Source organism: Temnothorax curvispinosus, unplaced genomic scaffold, assembly GCF_003070985.1.
Source record: "Temnothorax curvispinosus isolate PA1 unplaced genomic scaffold, ASM307098v1 QBEX01010053.1, whole genome shotgun sequence".
Lineage (NCBI taxonomy): Eukaryota > Metazoa > Arthropoda > Insecta > Hymenoptera > Formicidae > Temnothorax > Temnothorax curvispinosus.
In genome coordinates, this window is record NW_020219833.1 from 1,358,737 (window position 1) to 1,382,834 (window position 24,098).

Here is a 24,098-nt window from a genome sequence, read left to right on the forward strand (position 1 = left end):
TAATTTTCCATATAAAGAAGTTCCACATCCAAGAGAATATAACAACAATTATATAATGGCATAAGTATATTCGTAACGCAAAAAAAAGTGCAAACACATTCGGCAAACATCAAAACTCTCACTGTCAGATACATATAAAAATGTTTACTTCATACAGTGCAATAACACATGCGTTCTACTTGGTGTCATGTGCTGTTGTCTTAGTTGCAGCTACATCGTTTGGTGCACAGTGTTGAACACATTAGCTACATATCTGTACATATATGCTATTTAAAACATTCATCATATTTCATTCATTAACATTATTATGACAGAAAACTTTTAGCCAGTTAATCCACTGTTCGAAGCTTAAAAAATTGCATAATCATTTTTTAGCAGCAATGTACCAATTAATTAAAATTTCGAGAAAGATATAAATTTAATTCTATCCAAACAGTAAGCAGATAAAATATCTCTTACGAGATATATATTGTAAATTTCTTTTCCATACATTTATATAGCTGCAGTCATGCTGTAGCATCGGAAATTAATTATCAATTATTTTACGAATTGAATTGAATTCATTTATATACTATAATTTTTAAAATGAAAGATAAGATAATATATATCTGACACATAAGAGTTTTGAGTAAACAGAAGAATTCTTTAAATTTAATTCTTTTTCAGGGAAGTGTTACGCAAATGAGTATTCAACGTGCAAATCATAATAACATGAAAATTAAATATAATTTCTCAATAATTTTTTCTATGATAATAGACGATGATCTAATAAACACAATTATAAATATCAAATAATTGATAAATTTTTTAAATAAAAGCACACCATGTTATCGACATGGAATAGCATATTATTATATTATTCTTTGTATTATCTTTTTCATAATTTCTAATTTCTAATTTATAAGTTCTTTGCAGAGTGCATACCCAGTAATAGACAATTTGTAGAAACTATGGCAAAAACAATAACTAATATGTAAAGTTGCTGTATATGCTATCTTGTAATCATTCGTAAATTGTAAGATCATATTTAATTACTCTCATTGTATAATAATTAAAAGTAAATTTATCTTTAGTGAATCTTGTGTATCAATATTTACACAGATTATCTTTTGCATTAGTGTTAGTGATGCCAGTAAGACACGAGGATCTCACCTGAAGGGCTACCTGGCCTGAGACCGGCACCATTTGTCTGTATTGTTTGCACTGGACTTGGTGGGCGCTGCGATATTGGCGGTTCCAATATGTCGCGATATTTGGAGACCATCAATACAGAGATGAAGTAAACTATAGCAAGGGACAGAAACTGTGCCTGCTTGGTTTCTTCCTGAAATTAACGTATACGTGACTTAATTAATCTTTCTGTCTTATAACGTATAACGTGATAATATCATTTTATCGTTGTTATGAAATATCGCATACTTACAACATCTCTGTATATCACAGCTCTCAAACGATTTACGTCCATGTCTTGCAGCAATTTCTCGGGATCCTTCACAGGACTTAACTGATGCGTAAGGTTGTCCACGATGTTCTATAAATAAAGAATATTTCGATTCATTATAAAATATTAATAGCTACAAACAAAATGTTTTTTCTTTAGCAAATGGAAATTGAAGGGAAAAAGTATAATGTGTTGCGCCTATTAATGTTACAATTATTAAATTGAGTTTGATCGGATAGAACGTACCTTAGGCGATGTCTGAGCCCCGCGTATAAGTGATTGTATGTGCTGTGATTTATTACTAGAACCAATCTGCCGACCTAACATGCTGTACGATCTGCCACGTTCTTTACACTCTAAGCAGTTTCTAACGGCACATGTACAGACCTATAGAAGCAGTTTATTAGGTAAATACAACAAAAAATGTTGTGGGAATGTACATATTAAATTTCTAACTGGGGTATATGTCAATGCTAAGAACATTTGAATTAATTGTACCTTACTTTTTGGGAACTACGATTATAAATGTTACAATCGACATGGTAAACTTACTCGTCAATTTTTCATATCAAGTCGTGATAGATAAAAAATTCAATTTTATTTAAATTTATAAATAATTATTATGATATGATGTTATTAATTTTAATAATTTTATAAAATTATAATCATTTGTCAAGAATTTTATTATTATAACTAGCTGGTTACCCGGGCTTCGCTCGGGAGTCGTTTTTCTTCAAACGACTTCATTTGTATTTCAATATCCTTAATCGAAAAAAATTCCTTTATCAGGCAATAGCTTATCAAGCAAAAATCAATTGAATAATTAATGTTTTTACTAAAATAATTTCTACTAATTGTGGATATTTATTATTAAAAGAAAATTTTAGTTTTTTTATTCGTATAGATGAGATTGAGCAAATTTTACATGCTATATTTTGTATTTTTGAAGTGCATGTTAATCTATACTGTATAGTCTGACATATGCATGCCATAAGTATCATGTATATGTATTATGTATATATTCTCACTAAAATAAACATAAATAAAAAATGTAACACACTAAACTATAATTTAAATATTTCTATATAAGAACCGTATTTCTCTTTAAAAATTAATTGCACATGTAACACGACGACATTGCGGAAAGCGAAACTAAAACAAAAAAATTCTTGATGTTGATAATAATTTTTACAAGTTTCTTTCTAGACTGAACTTCACATATTATAAATACTATATTCCGTCAAGTGCATAAATTAAACACACACTGTGCACTAATATTCAATATATTTTCCTAAATCGACAAATGACTTGTTAAACTGTTTAACCATATATAAACTCTGTATAATAATACTAGTATAACTATGTCTAACTATTCTAACAAGGTTTATCATCTCATTCTGTACCCATAAAATACCGATGCAGTAATACAAACCAGTCGTAAACATTGTCGTAATATGCCACCGCTCGACATATTTTTCTCAGCCTCCAGTTCTCCGAAGTTTAACGAGCTAGCGAATATAAGTACGTCGGCCATGTTGACCAGTCTTTGCAAAAAAGAAACTGCCACTTCAATTGGCATCCCCTGAGTTGGCTCGATTACATCCAGTTCGTTCTAGAAGGCATTCAGACATTGATTAGAAATTAAGGGTCGCAAAAATATTTTATCTTTTAATGGCATAGGTACATCAGAACGGTTTACGTACATTTGGCGAAGTGGCCGACGCTAATAAGGGCAACAAACCGCCGCAAGCTATTATGAGATTGTCGGCTAACTGCGAAATTAGATGGACAGTGTTCACCACGAAAATGGCGTTTTCGCTGCTGTTTACGAAATCCAATACAGACTTCGTTGAATGACTATAACATAGAAATTATAATAGAATATTCCGACAAAGTTGATATATCGTTAATATGTGCGCAACATTGCATATCCTACCTTCTCCACACTTGAATGTCTGTTTCCAAAGAGAATAGCACGTCCGACAGCAGCCGTTGATGTATGTATGACCATTTAAATTCGGGTATTCTGAATGGAGGTCGTGTCGGGCCTGGACTGAACATTGGCCGCGTGGAGGGATTTCCTTGCTTCGATCTTTTGGCTTCTGCGATAAAAAGAAGACATAAAAATATAGATGCAGTTTTATTAATGAAACAATTAGTTTCTATTTTTTTTTCAACTCACCGAAATGATTAGGATCCACCTGCGTGGACGTAGAGGCACTCCTTGGTCGTTTCTGGGGTGACGATGTCTTTCGTAAGGGCACAGGCAAGGAGGGTGGCTCGTGACCGTTATCGTCCGCGACCATTTCCGAGGAGACGATCGGCAGGCTGGATCTGCGGTGGGTGTCTACGTGATCTGGAGTTAAGTCATTCAATAACGCATTGTCCCTGGCAACCACATTAGAACTAACGATTTGAGGCACACCGTCGGATAAACTTTTAGTTGCATCACAGACCGTAGATATTGTTGGGATTTGCTGCTTAGGATTTGGCACTTGCGTCACATTATCTACAGAACTTTGAACATCGCTATTACTACAAACACTATCTGTAACTTCTACCTCGCCAGTCGTCGTCGGAACGTCTGACTTATTATCACTTACGCTAGTAGAAATAGTGGACGGCTCCCTTGAGTGTTTCTCGTTTACCTCCGCGTCTTCGTTATCATTAATAACAGCACTTTTGTCCTCCGTTAAAGAATCCACGGCGCGTTCGTCACTACTTAACGCACTATTCACTATTACGGGCTCCACCTTCTCGCTTCCTAGATCTACCGCCTTCTCCGTGCAAGCCTCACCGCTTTCTACTATGCTAGTTGAGCAATTAGGATTTTTTACAGTTTCCCCTGCGTCGTTCTCACCAGTCTCAGCGGTAATGTCCCTGTCCTCGGAAATGTCTTCCTTCTTCTCGACGGTGTCGTCATCGATTTTCTCACCTTCGGATGTTCTGCTTTTTATCTCACTCGATATTTCTTGATTCTCAGTTGGCGTCAAGTACGCCTCTGACGTGTCGCTATCGATTACCTCGCGATCGCTCTCCAACTGGAGCTTCTCAATAACTTTAACCGTTAACGGTTCCCGCGTTTCGTCAGAAGGGACAATTGGCACGGTATCTTCTTCAGTGTCGGCATCGGCATCGCCCTTTGAAACGACAGGGTCGGCCGCGTTTTCGATTGCTGTTGCAGTCTTGTCGGAATCTTCAGTGTTGGTCGGTGTGTTACTGTCGTCGGTCGTAACGTTATTCTCCTCGGTAGAGTTATCCTTCACTTCCTCATCCGCAACCGGTGGATCTTCAACTTTGTCTACTGTTGTGGAAACTGTGTCGGGAATATTTGTATCTGTCACAGTTTCCTTCGAGTCTTTTGATTCAACAACTGTCGCTTCTGTGCTTTCCTTGGTCGGTTCTGTTGAAGAAGATTCAGTAACTGATTCGGTAACAGCAACTGATTGTTTCTCAGGAACTGTGTCTTCCTCCTTTTTCAACGTGTCTTGAACTATCATTGAATCAGGGCTAGAACTCTCGATTTTGTGCACCTCGCTATAGAAGTCGCTAGAGCTCTCAATTGATATTACTTCGCTGGTCTCTTGCGTTGTCGGCAACGAGACGGCTTCGCTGTTTGCTTCTTCGAGGATCGTCGGTGTTTCCGTGTGAGTCTCGCGCGCGGTAGTCGGTGTTTCCGGTTTGTCGCTCAATCTGGAGTCCAACGACACCACCTCGCATGATTGCAGAGTGTCCAAGGTCTCGCTGCGCGATTTCACGATGGCCGGACTACCGTCGCTTTCGGTATTGTCTATTGAATTAAGATCGCAGCTACAGGATTCTTCCAATCGATCATTTGCCTCGGATGAATCAAACTCCTGCATTATAATACAAAATATTATTAAGAGCAAAGTATATATTGTTAAACTTTTTACAATACAATCATAAAAATATTGAGATAACGCATTCATCCGTAAATAAAGAAAATTGCTAAAAACGCAAAATAAGAATTTATTAGAATAAAATTATACTATATTTTAAACTACCTTGTAATTTCTTTCCATATGCTGTATCTCGTGATTTTGCTGGTTTCCCCACGCTGCTGGTCTATTGTATCCGTTACTTATGGAATGCTGCTGATCCCATCCGGAAATCGTGCTGATCGGCCTCTGCTGTCTTAGCTCAGGATCCGTAATGTTGTCGGATCTCTGTCGTTCGTAATGCTCGTACATTTGGGCAAACTGAAGTTTGAATTCCTCATAGGATACCTGCGTACATCAGTAAGAGCATTAAAATCGTTTCGAAACAGCAATATTTCACAAACCCACCTTAGAGTGCACGATAGCCAGCGTGTCAACCCATACACGCCAGCCACCGTATTCGTGCTTGATAGCGTGATGAAGAAGCATGCGAAATAAGGAATACACCATGTCGGATATCTTCTGTTCCTCGGTGTTCTTCGGATGGATGTAAGCCATGGCGATAAGCCATTCCTGCCATACAGACATTTGCAGGACCGTTCGTCGATTTTCCCGATTATTATTGCAGAGCAGCGTCATGTCTGAGAGGAATAGTTTCTTCACTTCCAACAGCTGCTCCGTTTGTTTTGATTGTCGAATTAATGTTGCGACTACCTTCAGGATCACTGAAAGGGATATAAACAGATTAATACATGAAAAATGTTCAGGGGTTTCATCATTGTATATAAATTCATCGCTATAAATTCTCAGCTTACTCGGATTTTCTAAACGGTAGTGAGATTCAGGTTCAGGATGTCTGGCATACAATATTTGTTGACTGATGTGCTCGGTCATAATCTGAAATTTAAAAATTTGAAGTAGAAATTTAATAAGCAAAAATTATTTTATAAGTAAAAGATCAGTACCTCGTATAAAACATTGTATGTCGGTAATGAGAGTGTTTCCTCGTTCAATAAGAGCCTTTCAGCCAATAACGTATACAGATTATGCGGGCTCATGACGTCGTATTTTCGTCTGCGTGCGTTGAATAATATTAATATCTTCTTTAAAGATATTTTAATCGCATGAATTATCTATATGACAAACTACTTACTTATGTGTGCTGCGGCTAAGGAAGAATCCTAGCAGTTTTAACGCTTGCAGACGTATCAGTTGGCTTTCAGCTGCCAGAATCTTGAAAATCGTTCGTACTCCTTGTTTCGCATCAAATGCGGGTACCATCGATGACGGATGTTCCGACATCAAAGATATCAGCATTTGCAAAACATCGTGCAAATTTTCATCCTAAAAATGGTCGCAGAATTTAAAGAATGTACTTGATGACGTATTATCATTTTTCATTATCATCGTTATTAAATTACCTCGTGCATCGTTGCTAGATAATTAAGTATGCTTTGTAATTCGTCGTCTTTTACACCGTTGCCGATCATTATCAATTGTTTTAAAAATAATAAGATGTAAGAACGAATTGCAAGAATGTCTTTCTGCTGTGGTCGCGGTCCATCTATAAGAAATAAATTTGCGTATAAGGCATTACATTTTATACGTTCGGGATGAAGTTGCATTGTCAATATTAAATGACTAAATAACGTACCGAGTCCTTTTGGTGTTATTCCGCTTTTGCCGCGAGGATTAGCTACCCAGTAATAGTATTTCAGTGTGTGTACGGTTTGCAGAACTGTCGATACGCGTCTCACATTGGAATAGATTTGCGTGTCGCTAAGAAATTCTGTAGCCAAGTATGAATAAAGCCGTGTTTGAACTGGCGCTGGCGTATATATCCACAGAGCAGGATTAAAAAGAACGTGATCCAGTAGCTGCCATGTTAGGAATGAAAAATAAAACAACTACATCACCATGGATCTGCCTGTTCTTCGGACACACCAATCTAGCCGACTTTTATATTTATCTGAGCCATATACTATTATCTTAATTTGTATTAATATATATATAAATATATATAATTTGCACGGTTTAATTATCTAGAGTTTGTTTGTCGCGTAAATATATTAAATTACTTTTTTATTTTATTCCGATTTACTTTATTTTCAGTTTTGACAATTGACGTATGTGGATACGATGTCAAATAATAGACACAATAGTTAAAAATATTATTGAATATATATTTTAAATATAATGAAAAAAAATAACTGTCTATATGTGGAGAGAAAAACAATGTACAAATATCAAACACAAATTATTAAACTTATGATTGAAGCAATGGTAGATAAAGTGCAGATAGTATTGCTGTCATAAACAACAACAATAATTGTGTAACAGTTTAGATAATATAAAACATGACGAGTGCAAATGGATGTTCGTGCATTTATATTAATTGGAAAAAACTCGAGGAATAATATTAAAAACATAAATTTAGAACGTACAATGCATATGTATTCTGAAAATCGGAAAATTCTATTGATTTAGCACAATTAATAATATAATTATTTTATATTATAAAAGACACGTTTACCCAAGAAATACATCGATTCTGTATTAATACTGTATTAATATCATATTATATTATTTATATTAAACTGCAAACAAATCAAACATATATTAAATGTACGATTAGTATTTAAGTAACAGAATTAATTTTGCCGCTGGAAAATCTGTGCATAATCGAAAATAATAATGTAACGAGATTTTGATGACAGTGCATATATTTAAAGATAGAAAAATATAAATTTTCATGATACAGCAGAGATAGACGAAGATTCTTAGCGTCGCAAAAAAGGATTATGAATTTTGATGTAAAAGCAACATTACGAACAAAATACTTTGCGTAGCCACTTCTCTCAAATCAGGAAGCTCAAAAGTCGGTAGATTGCATGCGATCCGAAGTTTGAATAACACAATAATGATCAAAGAAGATTAGACATGCTTACGACGGGCTTATTGAAAAGCCTTTAACAAAATCTCAATGGTACGAAAATGCATATTAAACACATACATAAATACACACGTATATGATATTGGCAAACATTTCGGTGGGAGCAATTGCGATGAAAGCGTGGAAGCTATTATATTACATAGCAGAGATGATAACGCAAATTGAAGGAATGGGATGCATTGATATTGACATTTTAGTGAAATTGAACCAAAATGAACATAATCCATGCATGTACAGGCAAATAAAATCACTTATAAATGAAAAATTATAGCTAGATATGCATGGATGAAGAGTTTTTGATTCTCCAGAACTTAATCAACAACTAATGATGTTAAGCACGTAATCTTCTTTCTTTAGTATTTAAATAAAATAAATGTTACTATGTGACTAAATTTTGTTTTGTCTACAATAATTAATATCTTTATTTTTTCTATTAATGATTTTCTATTTTATTTAATCTTTTATGGAAATTATTTTACCTAATTTTCATATTGCAGGGATTTTTATTTTACACTAACTCTTCTAAATCTAATATGTAAGCGTCTATTATCGTCTATTATCATCAGCTAAGATAATCGCAAATTGCATAAATTACAACGTATCAAAGTTATAATTAAAAAGATTTAACGATTCTTTTAGTCAAATTAAGCCGAACAAGGACAATCAAGATGCAATTATCTTAACTGCATATATATCAATATAAATATATTTATCGATATATTTATCATATTAATACGTCTAATAGAATATTAGCAAATAATAATTTGTTGATAAATCAGTACCTGCTTCAGTAATAAATCGCTATTTGCGCTAAGACAAGTCACTAAATGCTTCGTGAGCTCCAAGAAGGATGCAAGCACTTCCGTCGTAAGATGATCTCGACTTGCTTTCTGTAGCATAAAACTTATTACCAGAAATCCTCTGTTTTGTACCATGTGTTGTTGAACGGTTTGAGAAGTCTCTACCAAGTCGCAAATAAACCCGAGCAGTTTCGAACTGAAAAAAAAAATGACGTCGATGTTTCTCGTTAATGCCTTCTATTTAAATGTATGGCTTCGCAAAGCGGTAACTATCAATAAGCTTTACCATAATGTGGGATCGCGCTTAATGTCGTTCGGCGCTATGCAGTCATAAGGCATATCCAGCTGTGAGAATAATGGGAACAGTACTTGGATACCACCTATCGAGTTCAACGTGCTGTGAATGGAGTGTGTTATGACTGCCTTGACATCCTGAAAGCCGAAATAAAAATTTCTTATCTATTTTATATTTTTATTTATATACGTTACATCTAAAATTTATTCTACACATATTGTTTACAAATAAATAAAAAGCGTATGTAATTCTATGTATCTATCTCTGTGGTAAATCTATAGTGTTGAATCTATCTCTGTTTAACAGCAACAATAAACTATACCTGTAGCATGAGAGCATGCGGAGTATGTACAAAATAAGAGATGTTGCCTTTCGGTGCGCTCTGTAGACAAAGCTGCGAATCTGTCGCTACTGGATTGTACATGAACACAATTGCATTCGACAATTTTCCATCATAAAGTACCTGAAATATTATATATAAAATAATAAATTAATAAAATTATTGATCTCCCGCGCGGAAAACTTTCAATATTTATATTCCGAATAATTTACAATATATTACTATGACATCAAGGTAAATGCACTACATTATTCAATCTCACCAGGATATAAATCTCTTGGATACTAACTACATAATGTAAATAAATACACCAAAAACACATACTTGAAAGCAATAATCAATAATTCAACGCTACTCCATATTTATACTGCTACTTACTACCAATTAGGATACCCATTAGCATCTCAAATTAAATCGTACAAAAAAATACAATATATAATATATGTAAAGCGATGCTTACAACAAAAGTACTTTGCACATTACTAAGTTCATTCTGTGACACTCGTTAATTAAGAAAGAGCATCCAGTAAGTAAAGAAAAGGAAAATAAAAAAAAATAAGATACGCACAAAAATGTACATACATTATTAATATAACATATATAATGTAAGATTCACGCCCAGTTCCACAAACGGTTATAACTTTTAATCTTAGGCAATCTTAAGTTAACTCACTCTTTGTCTTTTTCTAACGTCCCTCTTATGTCCATTTCTACCAATGTAGATTAACTTTAATTTCGGTTTAACTTACTTTCTATCTTTTCTAATTCTCAAAATTAGAAAATGAATTAAACCGAGATTAAAGTTAACCTGCACAGAAATGGATACACGAAAGAGGCGAAGAGTACCTAAGATTAACCTAAGATTAAAAGTTAACCGACGTTTGTGGAACTGGGCCTCACAGTCACAATAAATCGACTTTTCCAAAACAAATAATATCAAACAAATCGATAAACTTATCAGGCCGCGGTGGCCGCCAAGAAAAATCGGTGGTCATAATTGGGTAATTACCTCAGATGAACTCGAACGCAGTAACAGAATAATTAACAAAGTACAAATCATATATTAACGGAAAAATAAAATCAAAATGCTTACAATTTGCATACTTTGGTCCACCATGCTCGTAGAGAGATCCTGCTCACTCACCCTTTTATGATTGTCGGGCAGATTCAGGTAGCACTCGTTGTCGAAACGAAACTGGCTCTGCGCACGGGATCGAAAAAGCGATGATAAATATTCGTTCACGAATAAAAGGTCGAAAAATGTTCGCGTTTAACTAAAGATTTATTCACATATATACCTATAGCACATAGCAACGGCGAGAGTGTGTGAGAGAGAGAGAGAGAGAGAGAGAGAAAGGGAGAGAGATTACAGCGTACCTTATATCCCGGCCCCAGTCTATGCATCGCGCATATCTGATGCGTTGTCAGTGCTTCGCTGAATAAATATATTGCACTCATTTGTCCGCAAAACACGCGCTCTTCGTCCAGTTCGGGGGTTGCTCCAATGTAACATTTGTCAAAAGGCTGTAAAACGACGTTGCCATTTTTTTTTCTTCAAATCGTTTTATCGGCGAGAGAAGATTATTGATGTAAAAAAATATTTGCGGACACTCACGTCATTCGTCGAAACGTGCCATGTCATTTCTGTACTCGACGCCAACTGGCCATTGACCAGACATTTAATTTCACTTTTTGTCCACCTATTGTATATATACACTACCGCGATCATATACCACTGTAAAATAAAGATATTTTCCACGTACAGTACACAAAAAATTTTCTATATGCGGGTACATGTCAATTTAAAAGTATATTAATGGCATACCTTTCGTGGCTGAAATTCGTATTTGACACAATGTTGGAAGCCCTTGCCCTTTATTTTCATAGAAGTCAGGACTAAGCAGTTGCCTACGAAATGCGCAGAGTATCCTACTCCCTTGCTTGTTTTAAAGCTAAAATGACAAAAAGAGAGCAATGTTACTTTCTATCGTTGAACTGTTTTACTCGTATTCGCCTCTTGTAATGCCCTGTACTTTTATTTTGACATAAGAAAACGCAATTCGAAAGATAAAGTGGAAATTACATATATATAAATATAATTATTTTGTGAATAAAATTAGAGCGAGACAATTTAAAATTTGAACATTATTCTCGTTGCAAATGTATGCCAACAGAATCACATTTAATGAGTTTAATTGAAATGTCTGAGTGCTTTCTTCGTAGTTGAGAAACATAGGTGATTCTTTAGGGCCGCCGCTCCACCTGAAGAGAGTACTTTTGTAAGGGTGCTTGATGTGAGAGCACTTACCAGTAGAGGTACGGTTTTTCTCGTTCGATATTAACAGAGTTGATGGGATCTAGGCGGAACCATGTGGTAAAAGTAAATCCATTCTCGTGCGGCCACTTTGCAAGCGGCGGCAAAACAATCGCCTAGGAGACGTAAAAAAAGATATAAAGATTCTCATCAAGATATTCCACATAATTTCAACGGAACAACGCAATATTAAATTTAATATTGGTGATTTAATTGTTCTTAATTGATTATGATATTCCGTTCTCAACTTTCCTTGATATTCAATAAATAAAATAGATATTACGTCAATATTCGTAATGTACAATGGAAGTTGTACGCATGCTGCTTGACTTCAACTTTGATTTTATTTTCTCTAAACGTATATATTGCAAATATTATTTTATCCTATTTCCATTCACGGAATGTACAATATTTGTCACGTTTCATGTAATGAGCTTTTACTCTCTAACAAGCTTTTCGAAAAACTCCAACAAACTCTAAACTGCATCAATAATTTAATTAATAGTTATGCTGTTTCGGAGTGTCGTAATGTTTACTACATTTAAAGTTAAAAAGCAAAATTATAACGGTGCTCGTTATTGATATAAATTTATACTCAACTACGACTTTATATGCGTATATTTTTTCCAGGATACAATTGATTTGAATATAAAATAAGGATACGAGAAAAAAGAAAAAAAAGATTGTCACTATACATTGTTGCTCGATATTAATTAGCACGGTGCGTCTTATTATAAGTACAGCTTATAACTTTAGTTTGCAAACTTCGTCAAGATTAACTGATCTAGACTATATGTAAAGTGTCATTTTTCATATAATTAGAAGGAGAAATTAATACTTAGATGATGAAAATCTTGAACTTTATTGCTTCTTATTAAACGCTATAAATTCTTCTTATCTAATACAAAACTCTTTTCTTGTCTTTTATATAAACTATATTAGATAAGTATTAAATATACAAAAATAAATGTTTATATTGCCTCAATTTAAATCGAAACACTCTAGAATGAGTACGTATTGATTGAATATGCGGTAATAACGTTCGAGAGGAAAGTTTCTTACCGTGATTGATTTCGAAAATGTAAGCGGGTATAGCGGAATCTTACGACGCGAGGGTAAATTCTTTTATCGGAACTTTGATCGAGTTTAGAATCGAACGACGTCCTCAGGGATGTCGTAAAGTAAGAAGTATCTGTTCTAAGATAAAGACGAACAAGAAAAGAACTTACCGACCCCTTCCTGCCGGGGAAACTGAAAAATACGTCGGGCCCATTTCGCTGCGGCATTTGGCGGAGGACGTTTAGTAGTTTCGCCGAATGCCGTGGCTATAAAACGTAAACGCTGCTTTAGTAATCTTAGTGTATCTAATGTATTCGCTCAATATATCTATTGAATAAATATTCTTGCGATAATGTTTATCCAATTCAATATATATTTGCAATCTTGAAAGAATCTAATTAAACCTTAAAAGTTCTTACCCACTTTCCTTTAACGGATTTCATAGCGCCGAACAAAAGTTTCAATTCTTTCACCGTTATGCTGTAGCTTGCTAGCACTCCCAGCATATCGATTAACAAGTCTGTCGCAATATACAAAATATTTAAGATATTATCAAAGAATGTATAATTAGTTAGAAGAAAACAGTAGCAAGTTTTTATATATATCATGCATGATACATAATTAGCAGAGATGGGAAAGTTATTTTTTAAAAGTAAACTAGTTACCGTTACTAGTTACTGATTCTTAAAAAAGTATAACTAAAAGTTCGTTACCATTACTGTTACTTAAAAAGTAACGATTCGTTACCTTTTCCGTTATTTTTTTAATGCTAAAACGAGATCACGGACTAAAAAATTTACTTTTGTAATATTTTTTGTTAAAAATTTAATAAAACCAATAACATTTTATATTTTAAATCGCAAGCCACAAAAAATTTAAAGAGAAAAGTTCTATAATGCTCAAAATACAAATAAAAAATTTTAGTTTTTATTAAAATTTATAAATGCATTTATAAATTTATACTTTTTTGCACCCTTAATTTTATGTTTAAAATTTTTAACATGAAAAAACGCGCATATCAAAACCAGTATTCATAAAGTTTGTTCTTATACTAATATGACTCTGTGATTGGCTTGTGATATATCTTAAAACTATTCTTGAGACGATCTTAAATATAACAACGGACTATGAACATCAGTCGAAGACGGAAGATTAAATATATGAAAATTGTATCATTAATAGATTCAAAATATAAAAAGTAATGAGAAAAGTAACTGTTAAATTCGTTACCGTTACTGAAAAAATATAACTACGGCTGCATTCTGATATTTACTGTCAGCAACTGTCAGTACTAAAAATCTGTAGTATATGTGATGTAAAATATTGAAAAATATAGATTTTCAGTAATGACAGTGAATATCGGAATGCAGCCTTCGTTACCGTTACAATTACAAAAAGAAAAAAGTAACGCTGTTATCAATCAGTTATAAAAAAAGTAACTGTAATGGTAATGGCGTTATAAGTACCTAATGCCTTACTTCCCAACCCTGATAATTAGTATCATTTATATTGCTAGAATACAGAACTCTGTTACACATTTTTGTTATACTAGAAAAAATTCAGTTATTTCTACGTTTTATTAATGATATATACTCGTTTGAAATATTTACTAACCAGCAACAACAGTTTCCGCACGAGATAATCGGTGCAGAACATGTTCTATGAGACTCACATCCGTACATGCTTGTAAGTTTCTGACGCTTTTTCTCAAAATCGCAATAAAGACGCTCCAGATTTCAGCCTGAAACAAAAATATTGTGCATATATTACTTATTTGCACTTACACAACTAGTAACGTATGAAAGATTTATATGCGTACAATAATATTTCTTATTTAATAGAAAAGTAAGTATACCTTTATACTATTTATTAATAGCGGCAAACATACAATGTATAAAAGACTCTTTTAAAAATGTTGTATAGATATTTTTATATTAAATATAAAAATATATAAATATATATATATTTTTATATTAAATATAAAAATATATGCTTAAAGTTTATTTAACATTGTTAAGAATAACTTGATGGTCCATCCGAACAAACTATGTAATCAACAATTTGGCTCAAATGGAATTTCATTGTGGTATATAATTACTTTATCATCATAAATCGTCTGCTAAAGTTATGTAATAGTCAGATGATTGAAGAACATTAATTACAGCATGCCCCCTTATTAATATTCGCTTGTTTGTTGAAAAAATACTTCTATTAAAAACATTAACGTTGACGATATAATAGTTTTCATATTAAAGCATAGTAATTTAACTTTTACAGAATCTAAAAAATTAGCATCAGTTTTTTATATCAAATCCTTCTTTTGCTTCGCATGTTCTAAATATAAATTATTTTCTGTTATCCCCCGTATATTTTTTTAATTTTTTTGTTTGACATCATCCATTTTCGAATCAATCCGATTCAATTAATCGAATTGTCTGAATAGACAGAAAATCCAGTAATGTCTTTGTTATAGATAATGGCTTGCCAATTACGTCCATGGCAAAAACTACTTGGAGGACTTCTCCAAGTGGAGTGGTAGTGGTTTTACTCTCGCAGCGAATAAAGGATGGCTTAATAAAACCGCACGCTCACCCCGTGAAGAAGAAGTTAATGCTCTAAAGAGGTTTTTTGTAAAGCCATCGCGAATAATTCACTCTTGGACATTCCAAACAAAGCAAAACGCAAGATTCCTGTCCATGATACGTGTTATTTAATACAATTAAATACTGCTCTCGGTTTATAATAGAAAACTGAGAGCAACTCGCATAAGTTTAAGACACAGGTATTAACATAGTTTACCAGCAACTATTTCAATATGCAGGCGGCAGCATTATCCCGCGAGCATGTTTATACAGCGCGGGATCAACTTCCAATGGCTTTGCAACAGTTCATTCATCTTCAAATTATTATGCTCCCGGATATAGCCGGGACGACCGCGTACAACCGAACGCGACGCGAACGCCAGGCCGTGTACCCGCGTAATCCCCTACCGATATGCAAGGTAGGCCACGAAGCGAGATAACTACGGGTACGGGGTAACCGCCGAATAGCGGAGAAATCCCGAAAATGCCGCTGGAATTCCCCCCAGTCGGAATTTCGGCCCCGCGAGCCGGAGTTTTAGCGAGGAGAAGTTATGGGCATTCGGATAATTCCGGAGTAATGATCTCGCGGCTATACACCTTGTCGGCTACATACATCGGAGTTGCGGGATGAATCCGCCCAGCGCGGACAAAAAAGTGACAGAAAGAAGAGGGGGGGGGGGGGAGAGGGAGAAAGAGAGGAAGAGGAGGAGAGGGGGGGAGAGAGAGAGAGGAGAGAACGGAGAGAAAGTCCTGAGTAATGTCGTAGAAGCTTTCAGCTGTCGCTCGTGATAAATTGCTCTGAATCGCAAGAGCATTGGTTAGTCAAGTTGATCTTCGAGCTAGGTAGCTCGTCTTCGCGCTAAAGGACGCTGCTTATCTGTTCTCTTAGATATTGGCGCCTGGAGACAGAGACACCGCGAACATTCCTTTACGAATACGGATATTAATCGAATACGGATATTAATTTTCTGTAACGTCATTTGTCATTTTACGTCCGAAGGAGCGCGTCCGAGGAAAACATATATTTTCACTGACCATGCGCATGCCATACGTGTTTATTATTTTTTTTTCATAAACTAATATTTCCATTTGTAGTTACATACTTGATGAGGATTAAAGTAAATTGAAAACGTAAAGTATAACGCAAAATTCTATAATCGCTTTCTCTCGTTAACAGAAACAAAGATCTCGAATCTTTCTCCTTTTTACACTGAGAGAAATAATTTTTTAATTATTAATATACCATGAGTTTAGACTTGATATCTTTGTCAGAAATATACAAATGTCAATGTAAATTCGTAATATTTAATAATAATATACGTAACTGTATAGTAAAAATACCATCAATTTATATGAAATTGTATGTATATTAAATGTAATGTCTTTGTAATTAACAAATTTATATTAATTATTAATATAAGTATAATCAATAATCTCAAATAAATTATTTCATTTGTCGAAATTGATAAAATATTTTACGCAAACATACATTTATTTATGACAAAGAAAGTAATATTATTAAGTAATATTATATTATAAGTAATATTATTTTTATACTGATAAATGTAATAGTATATTCAGTGATACGCAATATAGCATATATTAATTATAAAGAAATATTTATTAGGGACGGACATAAAAAATTCTTACATTAACGACAAAGCATGTATATTAACTATTAATATACTGTTCTCTCAGTGTATATTTTCCAACTTTATATTACACAATCTTTTTCTTTTAACATCATTTACTTGCGTAATACCGACCGCTTCCTCGCACAAGTGGCAAAATTATCGTGTTTGAAGCAACACGTGAGCCGCGGGTGCAACGGTCGGAATGAAAAGCGCGCGAACGTGAGCCGTGGTGAAGTGAGCCGCTAATGGGAGGACGACGCAGTGCGACAACGTTCGGGCCGTTCGGGGATGTGCGTCGCGCGTCGCGCGTGATTGGAGCTGCTCCGTGTTTTCCGCAGCGAGACAAACGTATAAATCGGAAAATAAATCGGGCGTTACCTCGCGTGTTCGTGGCCTTCGAATTTCAAGGTGAAACGTTTGGTGCTCCGGACGCAGACTTGACGCGCATCGGAGATCCGGCGATCGCCCGACCGGCGCGAGTCAACGACGCAGAACGCAGCCGCGCCATTCCGCCCGCGCCGTGCCGACGTGAGACGTGAGTGTTGTACATACATCGTTTTCTCTCACGGCGCATGCATGGGGTATTCCGCGAAAGCGTAAATCGTACTCGGGCGTCGAGCTGTGAGCGCGACGCGATAACGTACGCATAGGACGCCCCGACCTGACAAATCACCCAGGCGCAGCCTCGTTCAACGAGTGTGCCTTCTCGTCCGTCTTCCACGCCGACGCGACGCTAGACGGTCGCTTTCGTCTTTCTCTCGCTCACTCTCTCTCTCTCCTGACTGTCCCGTAATGAAATGACAAATGGCCTAGCAACTCGAGCTGATACACTCGATTTGCTAGCCTATACGCGCGGCGAAATCGGCCGGACGCTAAATCGTGATAGATGCGACGAAAGAAAATACTTAGACTGCCGGTTAGACCGGCGACATTAAATAGCGATATACAGGGTGAGTAGCGCGTAGCGCAACGTTACTCGTGAGATTTTTTTTTTCTTTTTAATGACCGGCGAATTTTTGCCGGGACGCACATGAGTCACTTGTCGCGAGAAAGGGAAATTGGGAATAGATTTACATATTATTTACTTCTCTTTCCTTGTAGCAATCTGTAATTCATGTATTCCATCCTGCTTTGTTTATAAATGGCCACCGTATTTTTCCCTGATGTATAACACCCCGTTTTAACAATTCAGTAGCACGCCCGTGTATTTTCTCGAAAAAAAGCGCCGATCCAAATAAACAAAAACGCGGCGTAAGGGCGGAAATAAAATTTTAATTCGAGCAACGCGTCATCTCGGCGGCAAGCATGCCGTATAATAAATTTAATATTGAAATTGTTTCTGTATATTCGCTACGTGGAATACAAATATTTATATCTATCTGGAGAATGAGCGGAATGCCAAAAATTTAATCATTTAAATCGTACGTTTTATTTTTTTGCGATAATAAAAAAAAAAATAATTCGCAATGTTGATTATTTAGCGGCAATTCGTGATTGCAATGTAAACATTTTTTTCGAAATTAGATATCGGCGTTATATTTTGAAATATTGCGAGGCTAAAAACATAAAATATCAGAGATACTGCAATGTCTCATCACGTTTTTTAAATTTATTTTATTTAAGCAAAATAACGGATGCGTGAAGATTGGAAATTATATAATAATCTTTCAGAAAAAAATATAGAAATATATAAAAGTAATCTGTATCTGGAAAATAGATACAAATGTGTAACGTTATTTTATTATCGAAAAAATGGAGGTGGTCTTTTCTGACAAGAATTAAATTTGAAATTTTAACTTTTTACTGTCTAGGATAAAATATTTCGTAATGTTTTTAAAACATTCGCGAATTGTATTAAAATAATAACACGGATGAGTAATTTTAATGATTACGATAATTATATTGCAATCGCGAAATAGAACTGTACTTTTGAAGGCATTTTCCGATATTGTTATAAAAAACATTAATGGACGCATAAAATTGTATCTTTTATAATTTATCAGGAGGATTTTAACGGCTGACTATACGCACGATTGAACTACTAAAATCATCGCATATGCAACGTACATACACGAATATATCTTGGTTTATCGCGAGTTATATTAACATCATTAAATAGTAAAAGGATAATTTTTTTTTAATATGATATCGAGCTTCTCTAATCTTTAGAATAATTTTCTAAGATTTTTTTTATTTCGAGTGTTTAATTAATCAAATCATAGTTTACAATGTTATAAGCAATCTATTAATGTTAATGAGCAATATATTAAATATATTATAGGTGCAATCTTATTGTGTATAAGATTGCATATTCTAAAGGAAATCAGCGGTCTGTGTACACCTACACATTTAATCACTCGACCATAATTCGCGTTCTATCACTGGTATTCGCTGATAGCACTTAGGAGAAAACATAAAGGCAGCTCTATGTGCGGTTTTCCCATGAGCCTCTGCTTCCGCGAATGTTTGAGGCGTGATCCTCGGGGGTACTCCTGGGGTAGGATAATCCTGCATAATATGGGGGGCTTGCGAACCTGTAAAATCCAAGTACCTGGCGCGCTCGTGAATAATTCGCTGCACGCGAGCGTCGTTAAGTTGCAGCATCGGGAATTTAATGACCTCTCTATACAAGAAAAGTTGTTGTCGACGTCAGTATAAAGACGTCGTGTAAAGACTCGGGGGGAGAGAGAGAGAGATACAAGTCGAGACAGATTTTCTTTCATAACATGTACTCGTGATATATCGATGTGTACATAATATTTATATAGAAATTCTTGGTATTTCTACCTTTACTCTAGTCAGAGAGAACTACCATATATATATATATAATATATATATATAATCTTAAAAAAATTATAAAACAACTTTGTTATTGCACGAAAGTGCAGACGCTAAATTGACTAACATTTTGGCAAGAAACGTTATTTTTCGTTCAGCACTGGCTATTATATTTCTACGAATTATTTATAGAATGCGCGATCGATTTCTCATGAAATCTGGTGAGCTATACGCGCGCGTCATCGGCATCTTATTATCATTTCCACCCTGGTATATTATCGATTCCTCAACGGTACTAATTCTTCCTAAGCCCGGAACAGTCTCGTGAGAAATTAGGTCTCTCCGGCGGGGAATTTCGCAGAATCGCATTTCCTGCGGGATCGTTCAATTTCACCGTGGCCATCCATTACGCTACATTAAAACGTACTCGCCGGTTTGGTGCGTACCGTTAAACGATTGTGCCGCGCTAAAAGCCACCGGCCTAGCGTGACTTTTAAAGGCAGCCACAGCGTTGAAAAGATAGGGAGAGAGAGAGGCGAGAGCCTGTGTGGTTTTTCACCTCGCCGAGTGTGAAAAACATCCCTCTGTACACTTTTTCATGAGTACGTATGCAGATTTCGCTCTCTCGAACTGTTGGCAGGTTAAATTCAGGCTCTAAATAATAAGATAATAAAGTTAAAGTGGCTTCTGAGAGTCATAATGTTCACTTTTGTCAAACGAAAAAAAGGGCAAAATTTATCAAAGATTCAATGGACAAAAGAAAGTCTCGGCTTTGAAAGTATTTTTTTATTTTATTTTATTACAACATTGAAGTCAGAAGAAAGAGGCATGAAAGTATTCACAATGGACTTAAGAATAATACAGTCGGAGCCAGTAGGTACGTTAAAGGGCAAGACCGAGTTTGAAGCATTTGTGCCGACACTAATTAATTCGTTATAGAATCAATAGAGCTTTTCGTTCAGGATTTATTCCATTTGCACGGCATTTGGTGCCGTTCCGAGTCTTAATCCGTTTTCTCTTTTTCGTTTCATTCTTTTTCAGTCTTCCAGGCGTCGTTTCGTAGTTAAATTGCAGATTATTCGAGGATAAACGATGACGAATGAATCAATGGTTGCATCATTATGCCTTTCATTCTCCAGATTGTCTTTGGATTATCGCGGACCATCGCATTGTTATTGTTATGCTTTCATTTATTCTGATTCTTTCTCAAGTGCAAGTTAGAAATTCTCAAATGTATTAAAAAGATTTAAGGAAGGAATACATGAAAATAACGCTTTATTTTGTATTTCAATTTCCATGAAATTTTAGTTGTCTTTTAATACTATTATTTTTGACCGTTTATAATATTTCTTTCTTATAGACACGCTAATGTAATGGGTTTATTTATTTATTTAAACCTCATTAAATTAATGTAATGGGATTATTTATATTTTGAGATAAATAATTACAAATTTTTACATCAAAAAGATGCATAAAATTTATAACGAATTTATCGTCATAAGATATAAGCGATTTATTACCATCGTGCAGTTAAAATGATTATAAGCTAGACGTAGCTTTTTAAATGTTCAAACTTTATAACATTCTCGTTTTGAATGACTTTAACGTAGTAAGAACAAATGACAGTAATAGGTATAATTATGGTTGAGCCGGTTGAGGTCGAGAATACGTCAAAAACGATTGTGCGAGCGCGGGCTACTTAAGTACCAGAGCAGAATAAGTTCCATTTGACGAGAACACGTAAAGTGTTTATGCCGCAAAAAGACCTGCCCTCAATCGCTTCTTTGAATTTCAAGTCTCTCAAAGGGTCAGCTTTCGGTTAGCGGCCAATCCAATTGAATTTGAACCCGTTTAGCATGAGGTTTCTGTCGTGGTATTAGGTTAACCATGCACCTATTTGGGTCTACTGTATCAAAGGGTCGAGAGTACAGTTTCATGAAAAGAAAAAGACTGAAAGTGTTACATCAATTCCCAAATGCTCGTATAACGTTTAAAGTCGTTTGAAAATTAACACTGATAAATTGATAGCCTCGATTAATATAAATAATTTCTTATATATATACATATATTATTTTGCATTCAATCTAATAATAATTAAATGGCAACCAAGATTAATTTATGTGTTATTAATTTGTTTCTCTAAAATTTACTTTTTTAAATGTAAATACCATCGCTCATAATGTTTCATAATGCTGTATAATGTTTTACGTTTCTGCTTTAACCTTTAAAAGCGCGGCTTTGCACATCTGTAAAGGGCCTTCTGGATGGAAAGACCCAGAAGGTTCTTATTTATTTAAAAGATACTCGACAGAATGCTACAAAAATTTGCGCATTCAAGGGTTAAAATATGTACGTCGTATTAACTTGGCGCAAAAGTACGAATTTTCATTCTGCGGGTAAAGTAAAAACATTAAGTCAACGGATCTGAGAAAGAGCAGCGGCTGAAATAAGAAGGGTAAAGTCAGTTCATTTGCAGAAACGGACAAACCATCTCCGATGTTATCTCCGGCTTCGTTCTACGGAATACACTGTCACGGCACGCTTTAACCAACTTTCTGACTTTAATCGACTTCACCGAGACTCCGCGCTTCCCATTTATCGCCGTTCCTTTCTGATGCGCTTCGCGGTTTAAACAAGTACAAAGCATACGTTTTCATTCCGTGCCCCGTAACGGTTTCATCATTACGGCTTAACGCTCGTTACCTCAAATTTTATGATTAGTTAAGAAATACTTGAAATAAATTGTTCATCTCGCTCTCTTTGTTGATTTCCAGTTGATTTCCAGCGAGTAAAGCTTCGGGACATTGATATTCCGCTCGCATTGTTACATGTTTCTCTAACAATGGTGCAGCTATAGTCTGCATTGACCTCGCAATACTCCTTAACATGTAGCGTTAGTACTACATTGAGATCCACGAAGCGTTAAACGTACAGATTTACGAGTAAAGGCGAAGCGTTTACGAAGTACAGTTAAACCCGCACGACCACAGGTTTTCCCACGGTTGACAACTATTGTAGATTGAGTGTAATTAAAAGATTCTTTCCGCTACTGAGATTGTAAGTCTTAAAAATGTTGTTTTACGAAACAGACTTTCCAATATAAGTATACACTGCTCGCATTCTGCTCCAATTTATAATTACAACTTGAAATAAAGAAGACTTTAAATATGCATAACTTATATAATAATTATAACAAGTATTCTAAAAACATTCTAAATATATTAATTATAATTCTTTCTAATTAATTATAAATCAATATTCTAAAAATATTTGTATTTTTGTAGAAATTATGGCTACATTCTGTGGACTAAAGAATTTATTATCGGGTCATATTGTAAATCATTCTCGCAAATACGACAAATAATCTTATTATAAACTAACATTATGTACCAAACCGCACTATTATATATGATTGTCTGTTGTTCTCTGGCCGTAGTTTATGTGCGGAACTATGAGTCGCGAATATTAGCAATAAGCTGAAACAATATTTTCTCGAAGGCCGATAAAGTACCCAGAAGGGGTGGGGAAAAATATTGCACAGGTTGTGGTAAAAACTATGGCTGAGAAGAAAAATGCGTGTAGCTAATATCGTGCCAAAATACGAGAGAAGTCAGCTGGCGTTAACGAGAATTTATTACTAATATTATTATTTGTGTTATGAATTGCTACTGTATTTTAAGATCTCTTTTTAAATACATTATCGGTAAATTATCGGAGGTTATATAATAAATTCCAATATTATATCTCATACGCGGTATAATTCTCTTTCAATTAACTGTATTTTAAAAAGTACAATAATTCAAGACGCACTTTTGAAATTACAATTGAGCTAATTTTTATTCGCAAACTCGTAATCTGTTTTTGGTTCCTTGAAAAAATAAAGACGTCATGATAGCATTGAAAATAGAAACAGACAGGAGAACCGAAAGTTCGATTTTCTTGGCTGAAGAAACACGACGTCTCGTAAGTATATGCAAATGACGGAGCGAAGCCAGGGGAAATG

General features: G+C 34.9%; 1 protein-coding gene across 4 annotated transcripts in view; it reads right to left on the bottom strand.

The window, feature by feature from the left end:
- The window catches only part of LOC112459669 (neurobeachin), a 190,817-nt gene that overhangs the window by 76,169 nt on the left and 90,550 nt on the right, over nucleotides 1–24,098 (bottom strand). For 2 of the 4 annotated variants that reach the window (XM_025023899.1, XM_025023898.1), the window contains exons 3-27: nucleotides 14,716–14,842; nucleotides 13,521–13,621; nucleotides 13,272–13,367; nucleotides 12,037–12,158; nucleotides 11,554–11,680; nucleotides 11,344–11,463; nucleotides 11,106–11,252; nucleotides 10,822–10,929; nucleotides 9,711–9,851; nucleotides 9,380–9,525; nucleotides 9,076–9,289; nucleotides 6,995–7,247; nucleotides 6,762–6,904; nucleotides 6,494–6,684; nucleotides 6,306–6,414; nucleotides 6,156–6,237; nucleotides 5,749–6,065; nucleotides 5,467–5,688; nucleotides 3,624–5,298; nucleotides 3,378–3,543; nucleotides 3,145–3,298; nucleotides 2,874–3,053; nucleotides 1,688–1,828; nucleotides 1,424–1,531; nucleotides 1,153–1,324 (exon numbers count right to left, since the gene is read on the bottom strand). In XM_025023899.1, the coding sequence (XP_024879667.1) occupies nucleotides 1,153–1,324; nucleotides 1,424–1,531; nucleotides 1,688–1,828; nucleotides 2,874–3,053; nucleotides 3,145–3,298; nucleotides 3,378–3,543; nucleotides 3,624–5,298; nucleotides 5,467–5,688; nucleotides 5,749–6,065; nucleotides 6,156–6,237; nucleotides 6,306–6,414; nucleotides 6,494–6,684; nucleotides 6,762–6,904; nucleotides 6,995–7,247; nucleotides 9,076–9,289; nucleotides 9,380–9,525; nucleotides 9,711–9,851; nucleotides 10,822–10,929; nucleotides 11,106–11,252; nucleotides 11,344–11,463; nucleotides 11,554–11,680; nucleotides 12,037–12,158; nucleotides 13,272–13,367; nucleotides 13,521–13,621; nucleotides 14,716–14,842 (5,362 nt within the window). The remainder of the gene's footprint in view (nucleotides 1–1,152; nucleotides 1,325–1,423; nucleotides 1,532–1,687; nucleotides 1,829–2,873; nucleotides 3,054–3,144; nucleotides 3,299–3,377; nucleotides 3,544–3,623; nucleotides 5,299–5,466; nucleotides 5,689–5,748; nucleotides 6,066–6,155; nucleotides 6,238–6,305; nucleotides 6,415–6,493; nucleotides 6,685–6,761; nucleotides 6,905–6,994; nucleotides 7,248–9,075; nucleotides 9,290–9,379; nucleotides 9,526–9,710; nucleotides 9,852–10,821; nucleotides 10,930–11,105; nucleotides 11,253–11,343; nucleotides 11,464–11,553; nucleotides 11,681–12,036; nucleotides 12,159–13,271; nucleotides 13,368–13,520; nucleotides 13,622–14,715; nucleotides 14,843–24,098) is intronic. The other 2 variants (XM_025023900.1, XM_025023901.1) reach the window with 2 other exon arrangements.